Source organism: Arachis ipaensis, chromosome B05 (assembly GCF_000816755.2).
Source record: "Arachis ipaensis cultivar K30076 chromosome B05, Araip1.1, whole genome shotgun sequence".
In the NCBI taxonomy this organism is placed as follows: Eukaryota; Viridiplantae; Streptophyta; class Magnoliopsida; order Fabales; family Fabaceae; genus Arachis; species Arachis ipaensis.
In genome coordinates this window covers 142,092,623-142,102,850 of record NC_029789.2, presented here as the reverse complement: position 1 = coordinate 142,102,850, position 10,228 = coordinate 142,092,623, and the positions used below count along the sequence as shown (strand labels likewise).

The 10,228-nt window shown below is 29.7% G+C and overlaps 3 protein-coding genes across 3 annotated transcripts; 2 read left to right on the top strand and 1 right to left on the bottom strand.

Moving 5' to 3' along the window:
• On the top strand, positions 2,362-4,147 carry LOC107644546 (alkane hydroxylase MAH1-like). The gene has a single exon (XM_016348427.2). It carries the CDS (start codon positions 2,426-2,428, stop codon positions 3,962-3,964), a length of 1,539 nt encoding a protein of 512 aa, XP_016203913.1. The 5' UTR covers positions 2,362-2,425; the 3' UTR covers positions 3,965-4,147.
• Positions 6,967-8,721, bottom strand: LOC107641372 (zinc finger MYM-type protein 1-like). The gene has a single exon (XM_016344867.2). It carries the CDS (start codon positions 8,719-8,721, stop codon positions 6,967-6,969), a length of 1,755 nt encoding a protein of 584 aa, XP_016200353.2.
• On the top strand, positions 8,723-9,715 carry LOC107641371 (alkane hydroxylase MAH1-like). The gene has a single exon (XM_016344866.2). The coding sequence runs from the start codon at positions 8,816-8,818 to the stop codon at positions 9,527-9,529; it is 714 nt and encodes a 237-aa protein (XP_016200352.2). The 5' UTR covers positions 8,723-8,815; the 3' UTR covers positions 9,530-9,715.

Genomic DNA, 10,228 nt, shown 5'->3' with positions numbered 1-10,228 from the left:
ACGTGTAAAAATTTGATAATAAAAAAGAGTACACTGCCTAAATATTTTTAAGGGAATTTAGACTAACACATAATAATTGCTCTCCTTGTGGTTCCATATAACACAGTAGATGGGGCATGGGTCTTCTGGCACTTAAAAAAAAATAGTTTAAGTATTGAAGTTCTAAAAATGTTTTGTATATGCAATTAGTCAATAATAAATTTTTAAATAAAATTTAAATTTGCCATTATATATGTGTATAATAACTCATAATTAATTAATGTGTTAGATTTTTAAATAAAATTTAAATTTATAATAAATTAATTCTTGATTTGTCAAATAAAAATATTATAAAAAATATATTTTTTGAGATTTTAATAGAGTTCAACTTTTTGACCAATAATGATAAACATGGGACCGGAGGGTAGGCAAACAAAGTAACAGGCAAGAGTTCACGTGAATCTGGGCAACAATAATTCATCAATAACTTGGCAAAGTACTTGAAGAGCTTTTTGTATCAATGAATTGATAAACATATTTCTGATTCTATTTTTATATATATTTCTATCATAGTATTAGAATATGATTAAGAAAAGGTTTACAAAAGGTCAATTGAATCTAAATGCATTTAATTTTTTGCACAATCTTCTTAATCTTTTAAGTATATTATGATGTTGATTGGGTTGGTGATTTTATTGATTGTCATTTTATTATTAGTTACTGTTTATTTTTTGGTAACTCTTTTAACTCCTGACCTGTTAAGACACAAATTTTTTATAGTTCAAACAAATACTAAAGCAGAATATCGTATTTTGGCTGATACTGCTGCTAAAGTCCTTGTAATTCGTAAGTTTCTTGAAGATTTAATTTGGGGCTATTCAATCTTTTTTTTTATTAATTTTTATTGAAGCGCTATTCAAATTGTCCATAATGATATTTTTCATAAGTGAACTAAACATATTGAAAATTACTGTTATTTTGTACAACAACAACTTCTCATTGGTGTTATTCGTCTAATTGTTGTTGGAACTATAACTCAGATAGATGATATATTTATCAAGACTTATCATTTTATTCGTTTAAAATTTAGTGTCCAAACTTAGAATGGTCTTCTTAGTTTTCACTTGAGTTTGAAAGTGTATATTAGAATATGATTAGTGAATTAGGTATAAATTAATAAAATTGTTAATATTAATAAATAATTAGTAAAGTAGTTAATAGAGTTGTTAAGATAATTAGTAGGATTGTTAAGAATATTATTAAAAATATTTGTATAAATAACTTTATTGTATCAATGAATTGTATAAGATTTTGTATATAAAATAAAATAAAAAAGTATTTGATGTAATTGTCTTGAAATGAAATTACTAATATTCGTATTTTCTTATTTACTGAGTGTAAATCTTGATTATAAATAATAATTCAGTTCTTAAAATGAAATTAACTATATTTATTTACTATCAAATGTAAATCATAATTTTAAATAACGAAATAGATAATTAGTATTTGCACAAATTAATATAAATTGTGTTTACACGGTAGGTAATTTATGGTTTAACTCAATCATAGTTTTTGAGCAAAATAAATAAGAAAAAAGCATAATTTTCGTGGTTTACAATCATGATTTTGATTCAGGAAAAAATGAAAACAACTAAAATTTTCTGGTTGTATACAATAATTATTGTTGGAACACAGTTAACAAAAGGCCGTCACGTGGGGACAGATTGATCTTAAATCTTGGTTGTAAATCACTATTAATTAAAGACAGTTATTCAATTATAATTAGGGCTGCACATGGATCGAATCGGATCGGATATAATCTAAAATTCTATCCGATCCGCACTGCACTCATCGGATCGTATCGGATACGATATCCGTATATTTTTAGGCTAGATCCAATACGATCCGATCCACAAGTATGCGGATAAGATCGGATCGGATATTAGATATATCCGCATAATTTAAAAAAAAAACTATTTTAAGATTCTATTTGGCTGTTTTTACAAAAAAATATCCAGAGAATTTATTTTTTATCTGTTTAAGCCTATTTACTCCTAAAATATTATCAATAATAGTTCTCTTGAATAACAAAAATAAAATAATAACACAAGATTTAAGTTTAATTATTTTAAGTTGAAGTACAATATAAAAAATTAATAATAAAATAGCATAAAATTCATAAAATAACACACTAATATTTATATATATACATCTCTATCACGCAGTTAGCGATAAATATCGTTTGTGACTTTGTGGACTCGATGAATTGCCTAGTAAACACATCATCTTTATATGGACCACCTCTACAATAATTGATAGTGATTAGTAAAAGAATAAAAAAAAATTGACACATATATATATATATGACATGCGAGAATATATATATATATATAAGAACACAAAACATACAACCAACTCACCAAACACACTTATTTTTGTTGATTTTATGATGATAACCGCAATCTTTTGCTATGTAGCAATAATTGCATCAATATTTTGCTACTTATTATATTATTTTTTCCATAGGAGATTATCTTGCAAGACTCCTCTCCTAATAGATTGGCCTGTCCTTGGAATGTTACCACAATTATTGTGGAATTTGTATCGGATCCATGATTTCTTAACCGATATTTTGAGACAACATGGGAGAACCGGTGAATTCATGGGACCTTGGTTCACCAAAATGAACTATATGATCACTAGTGACCCCATGAATGTTCATCACATAATGAGCAAGAGTTTTGATAACTATGTCAAGGGCCCTGAATTTCGCGAGATTTTCCAAGTCTTTGGGGATGGTATTTTCGCCACGGATTCTGAGAGATGGAGATACCACAGGCTGTTGCTCCACTCTGTTTTCAAGAATAGAAGCTTCGAGATGTTTCTAGAGAAAACGATTCAAAAGAAAGTGGCAAATGATTTGATTCCAGTACTAGAACATGTGGTACACCAACATGTTGAGGTGGATCTACAAGATGTGTTCAATCGCTTCACATTCGACAACATTTGCAACATCATTTTAGGGTATGATCCTCATTGTCTTGCTATTGATCTCCCTCAAGTTATTGCATATGAGAAGGCTTTTAATGAAGCTGAAGAATCCATATTCTATAGACATGTAGTGCCTAAAGGTGTTTGGAAGCTACAAAAATTGCTTCAAATTGGTCAAGAGAGAAAGATGACACAAGCTTGCAAAATATTTGACCAATTCTTATATTCATGCATAGCAACTAAGCGCAAAGAGTTAAGTAAGTCTACAAAAATTGATGAGTCTCATGATCATGTTGACTTGCTCACCTCTTTAATGAGAGAAGAAGATCAATTACATGATGATAAATTCTTAAGAGACTTAGCTTTTAATCTTTTTGTAGCCGGAAGAGATACTATAACTTCAGCTCTTACTTGGTTCTTTTGGCTTGTTGCTACAAACCCATTAGTAGAAGCTAAGATTCTTGATGAGATCAAACAAAATTTTGGGTTCAATAATGATGATGAAATGAAGCACAAAGTTTTAGGCATAGAGGAGGTGAAAAAGCTAGTTTATCTCCATGGTGCTTTTTGTGAGTCTTTGAGACTTTTTCCTCCTATTCCTTTTGAGAGGAAGCAACCAATCAAAAGTGACATACTCCCAAGTGGACATCATGTTAATCCAAGTACAATGATCTTACTTTCTTTGTTTGCAATGGGAAGGTTTGAAGAGATATGGGGAAAAGATTGCTTGGAGTTCAAGCCAGAGAGATGGATCTCTAATAGAGGTAGTGTTGTTCATGTGCCATCTTATAAGTTCATTAGTTTTAATGCGGGTCCTAGAACTTGTTTGGGAAAGGACATATCTTTTATTCAATTGAAGATGGTGGCAGCTTCTATTTTGTGCAATTATCATATTCATGTGGTGGAAGGTCATCAAGCTATTCCTAGTCTTTCAATTGTACTTCTAATGAAGCATGGTTTGAAAGTTAGGATAACTAGAAGACAGTGCAAGTAATTAGATGAATATAAGTTTTACTTTGTGATGTTTAATTTTAAGAGTTGTAAAAGCTGCTACATTGTTACTATATAAATGTGTTAATTAGATAATAATTTCGAAAATCCTTACATATTTATAGAGTATCTATCTAGTTCATGTTTGGAGAATATGTAGGATAATTTATTCTGAATTTCTATTTAATTTCTCATGAATTCACAACATGTTCAAAAGTTCTAGAGAGTAATCACAGTTAGTATTCAGAGCACAAATTAAAACAACAAAAAATTGAGTTCATATACTGTACCTGGAGTTTATTAATTTGATATGAAATATAACGAAAATATTTAATAACAAAAAAAATTAACTACAAATAATCAGAATTTCTGAATTTATTTTATTTAAAATTTATTAATTATTACAATAATTAATATATTCTAAATAAGACCACTTCTTTTTTTTTTCCTCTAACATTACCATATATATAATCGAAAGTCAAATTAGGTGGGCTAACATACCAGACCAAAAAGCCAAGAAGGGAAGTGAGCATTAGATGATGTTTTTTTTTTGCTTTATGTTACTAGAAATTAATTAAATATTGAAGGGATAGGATAAGTAAAAATTTTTATTTTAGAATTTTTTTTTTGTATATATATTTTTTTATTTGTCTTATACTATTTTTTTTTAGAATTCATCAAGAATCGAAATTTAGACTTTTCGAATATAAAATTCTAATACTATATCATGAGATTAGATTGATTACTAGTACTACATGCGACGATGGAGTGGGATATGAGTGGAATGACACTGGCTACTACAGGCGATGATAGAACGGCGGTCAAACTATGGCAATTTAACCTTCAGTTATAGCGGGTCAGTTTTGCACTAATTTTTTTATATCTATAAGATTTAAGTTGATAGGAAAATGTATATAAATAATTGTATACAATCTAAAACTCTTGAGTATGTAAGTTGTAAAGTATTATTTGTTAAATGTTGAATAGGATGATTGATGTGTATCTGGTGGAGAAGATTCTTGTGTTACATGAAAGCTATGATGGAAGATGGCACATGATTGTACAAATTAAACCTTTTACTGTGACTTAAAATGCTAAAGCAAGAGAAGAGTGAATTCACCCTATATATATACATGACATCTCAACAAATGTTTAGAATGGAAAAAGTTAAGAACCAAGTACATTAATGAGTGAAAATTGAACTGCAAAAACCAACAATAACTCACTAACCCCCTTATCCCTACACACCCCACTTAACTAAGTCTCATTATATTCATTCGCTGTTTGATCATCATCAAAACAGGCACATGGTTATTACACCAACAATAAATTGAATTCGCAACATGTGGCGGTTCCTCTAAGCTCCACAAGATTTTATAATAAACCGACACAATAAAAATTCAAATTGTAGAAACAAATTAAATCAATAATTTCATGCATGCATCCGTCCTTCTCTCCCACCAACCATCTTATTACAATAACAGATACTTACAATACATGCCTATTACGTAGTATAGCTCTTCTCCAAGTAAGAACAAATTATGTAAATTTATTTGTATGTATCTTCTTTGACATCTTACTATACTATTTAAATATCACAATTGACCAATGATAAACATGGGTCCTGAGGATAATATGAATTACCACTTTACAAGCAATCCAAATAATAGTATATGTAATAACAATTAAATGAGAATCTGAGGTTATAAAATAATGACAAATATAACATAACAATTATATTATTAAGTTATAAAACCGTCAAATCATGGTATTAAAGAGCATATGATAATTAAAAACAGTAAATGTTTAACGAAATGGAGAAAAAATTCGACAAATAAACTTCGGTCTAAAATAATACCTAAAATTTATTATTGACTTAAATATTAGAATATCTTGTAAATATTGACTCAACATTAGAATTTTCGATTTTCTTAACTCACCTGTTCGTGATCTCTACACTTTATACGAACACTTAAATAATTCACATTGCTAGGTAATATAGTAGTATAATATACCAAATAGAGTAACTTAGGTGATGATCCATGTAATTTAATTGAAGAAAACCAATAATTTAGGTCTCTATTAAATGATGGCCTCTTTTTTGGTTGCCTACGGTATCTCCCAGTCTGACATGTCAAGGACTAATTCAACGCAGATCGGAGTTTCATTTAAAAGTCTGTTGCTGGCCAATGAGTTGCTGCATATACAAGGCGAGATTCGAACTCCCGACACTTACTTAAGTGGACGAGTGAGTTGATCACTCGACCAAACCAAGTTGGTTAAATGATGGGCTCTTTGAATGTTTTCCAACGAATGACATTTCTTCCTCCTTTTTCTAATCATAGGCCTGTATCTATCGATAATTAATAAAATCGATTAATTTTTTTCGTTACAAAAGTTTTTTTAAAGAGATAAGATAAACATTTAATCATAAGATGTACTTCAGTTCCACAAATTAAATAAACAAAAATTGAACTCCTAAGTCCTAACCGTTCCTTAATAAAATAAAATAAAATTGAATTAATCACATAATATAATAATATAATTAACCGAAGGAACAAGATTAAGTACATATACTATTTAACTATTTATCATATGTCTCACTTGTTATTACTTAAAACATCATTTGTGGACAAGATGAATTGTCTAGTAAACATCGCTTTTAATTCATAGGGCCAGTATAGTACAATTAACGATTTAGATTTATTTTACAATAAAACAAATCCAACAATAACGAGTTTTGCCAAGCCACACATCATATGGAGGAATATGTGGAAGCTTTTCCAATATATTTAATCTAACGTGTGCTTTAAAATTACAAAAATGTTATATACACAAAAAAAATATCAAATTAATTATTCTATATTTACAGTGACGGAACTAGAAATTTCATAAGAGGGGCCAATTAAATATAAAATATAATAAAAAATTAACAAAATATAATTTGTAGCATATATATCAAAAAAATAATTATATTATATAAAAGTCAATGTTCAACTACATACTTTAAGATTTTGATATTTTTAAACTTGACCGACGATGTTTCATGGAACTAAAATTATCAATTATCATCTCTGAAGTGAATTTTGAAGCAATTTCCTTTTCAATATATACAATCATACAATCTGCTAAAAATTCATCTTCCATCTTGTTTCGAAGCCTTGTTTTAATAATCTTCATAGCTGAAAAGGCCCGTTCAGTTGTTGTTGTAGTCAAAACAAGACGAATTAATCTATCAATTAAATGATATATATTTGATTTTCCTGTCTCTGTCAATTTTTGACACAATTCAGCAAGAGTAGACAAATTCTGAAAATCTGGAGCTTTAACCACATCAAGTTCATAATGTTGTAACTCATAATCCAATTGAATCTTTTCTTGCTCAGAAAAATCTAAAGAATAGAAATTCTTTGCAAGATTGCATATGTTGCAAACACTGAATAACTTGAAAGCATCTTTAGGATCTAAAGATGTACTCAATATGAGGAGCTCGGTTGCTTGCTCACTAAATCTACTATTTAGCTCTTTCAATTGAAAATCTATCACGCTAGTAAAAATGTCAACACGATAGTGGTGTTCAACAGTGACAACATCCTTTTTACGACGAGACCGAATTATGTCACTAAAAAAAGCACCCATATCAGGTATCTGAATAGCATGATCATTGCAGAAAGAACTAACTTTCTCCAAAAGTGCTCTCCAACTATTATCTCTTAACTGTTGAATCAATGACTTTGTACTAGAAACCAGATGCATAGCATTCAAAATGTCTTGAGATTTTTGTTGCAATGCTTGACAAAGTTTATCAGTGATTCCCATGATTTCTTTCATCATATGCAAAATGAAAACAAAATCAAATGATAATAAAGATTTAAGAGCATAAGTAGCATCACCACGTTGAGAATATGTAGATCCATTAGTAGCCAAATCTTCCAGAACTGAAGTTGTTGCTCCAAACATACGTAAAAGGCTACAAATTGAGTTGAAGTGAGAGCTCCACCTGGTATCTCCTGATCTTTTTAATGTGCCAATTTGATTTGCTCCCCTTCCTGTTTCAATTTGATTAGTTGCAACTAAATGGGAAATTTCAGTTGCATAAGCAGATCGTAATTCATCATTGCGTTTGCAAGAAGAGCACACAACATTGATAATATTACTCAAACTTTGGAAAAAAGCATGAACATCAACAACTTCTTTAGCCGCAGCAACAAGAGCTAGCTGTAATTGATGAGCAAAGCAATGAACATAATATGCATAAGGACATTCTTGAATAATTAAAGCTTGTAACCCTTTCCAATCTCCACCCATATTACTAGCTCCGTCATACCTTTGACCTCGAACATTTTGAATGTTGAGATTGTGATGAGATAATGCAGAACAAATCTCTTGTTTTAGAGTAGCAGAAGTAGTATCTTTGACATGAACAACATCTATTAGCCTTTCTTTGACAAATTCATGCTTATCAACAAATCTAACAACAAGTGCCATTTGTTCTCTTCTAGATTCATCTCTAGCTTCATCAACAATCAAACAAAACTTTGCATTACCAATCTCATTTCGAATTTCATTTTGCACCTTTCTAGCAAAAACATGTAGAATTTCCTTTTGAATAGAAGGTGATATGTATATTGCATTTTGAGGAGCATTATCCAAAACAACTGCATCCACTTCTTTATTGTAAGAAGCTAATAATTTTAATATTTCAAGAAAATTTTTTCGATTCTGAGACTCATGACTCTCGTCATGTCCCCTAAAAATCATATACTCTTGCATAGCATCAAAGAGAGAAGAGATAAGCAAGTACAACAAAAGTAGTCAAATAGATGAAGCTCAAGTTGACTTGCTTAGTGCTTTGATGATGATGAGAGAACAAGAAGAACAAGAAAAGGGTCAAAGTCAAACATTATTAGTCAATGATGACAAGTTTCTAAGAGACTCAACTTTCAATATTTTTGTGGCCGGAAGAGATACTATAACTTCAGCTCTTACTTGGTTCTTTTGGCTTGTTGCTACAAACCCATTAGTTGAAACCAGAATTCTTGATGAAATCAAAGAAAATTTTGGATCAAATAATGATGAAATGAAGCACAAAGTTTTAGGCATAGAAGAGGTGAAAAAGCTAGTTTATCTTCATGGTGCTCTTTGTGAATCTTTGAGGCTATTTCCTCCTATTCCTTTTGAGAGGAAGCAACCAATCAAAAGTGACATACTCCCAAGTGGACATCATGTGAATCCAAGTACAATGATCTTACTTTCTTTGTTTGCAATGGGAAGGTTTGAAGAGGTATGGGGAAAAGATTGCTTGGAGTTCAAGCCAGAGAGATGGATCTCTAATAAGGGTAGTATTGTTCATATGCCATCTTACAAGTTCATTAGTTTTAATGCGGGTCCTAGAACTTGCTTGGGAAAGGACATATCTTTTATCCAATTGAAGATGGTGGCAGCTTCTATTTTGTGCAATTATCATATTCATGTGGTGGAAGGTCATCAAGCTATTCCTAGTCTTTCAATTGTACTTCTAATGAAGCATGGTTTGAAAGTTAGGATAACTAGAAGACAGTGCAAGTAATTATTAGATGAATATAAGTTTTAATTTGTGATGTTTAATTTTAAGAGTTGTAAAAGCTGCTAGATTGTTACTATATAAATGTGTTAATTAGATAATAATTTCGAAAATCCTTACATATTTATAGAGTATCTATCTAGTTCATGTTTGGAGAATATGTAGGATAATTTATTCTGAATTTCTATTTAATTTCTCATGAATTCACAACATGTTCAAAAGTTCTAGAGAGTAATTTCAGTTGGTATTCAGAGCACGAATTAAAACAACGAATAATTGAGTTCATATACTGTACGTGGAGTTTATTAATTTGATATTAAGTATAACAAAAATGTTTGATAACAAAAAAAAATAACTAAAAATAGTCAAAATTTATCTTATTTAAAATTTATTAATTATTACAATAATTAATAAATTTTAAATAAAATAAATTCTGATTTTTTTTATTCCTCTAACATCGTCGTATATATAATCGAAAGTCAAATTAGGTGGGCCAACATACCAGACCAAAAAGCCAAGAAGGGAAGTGAGCATTAGGGGATGTCTTTTTGTTTTATGTTACTAGAAATTAATTAAATACTGAAGGGATAGGGTGCTTTTCAATTTCTCTTTGTTTTTTCCCTTTAAAATATACAGCTGCCTTGCTTTCGTGTTTTTGAGTTTTTTTTTAAATATATATATTTTTTTAATTTTTCACATTATCTT

What these genes read in the sequence shown, in the direction of transcription:
- LOC107644546 (XM_016348427.2), top strand. Translation starts at nt 2,426, where the DNA reads ATGATGATAACCGCAATCTTTTGCTATGTAGCAATAATTGCATCAATA.
- LOC107641371 (XM_016344866.2), top strand. Translation starts at nt 8,816, where the DNA reads ATGATGATGAGAGAACAAGAAGAACAAGAAAAGGGTCAAAGTCAAACA.
- LOC107641372 (XM_016344867.2), bottom strand. Translation starts at nt 8,721, where the DNA reads ATGATTTTTAGGGGACATGACGAGAGTCATGAGTCTCAGAATCGAAAA.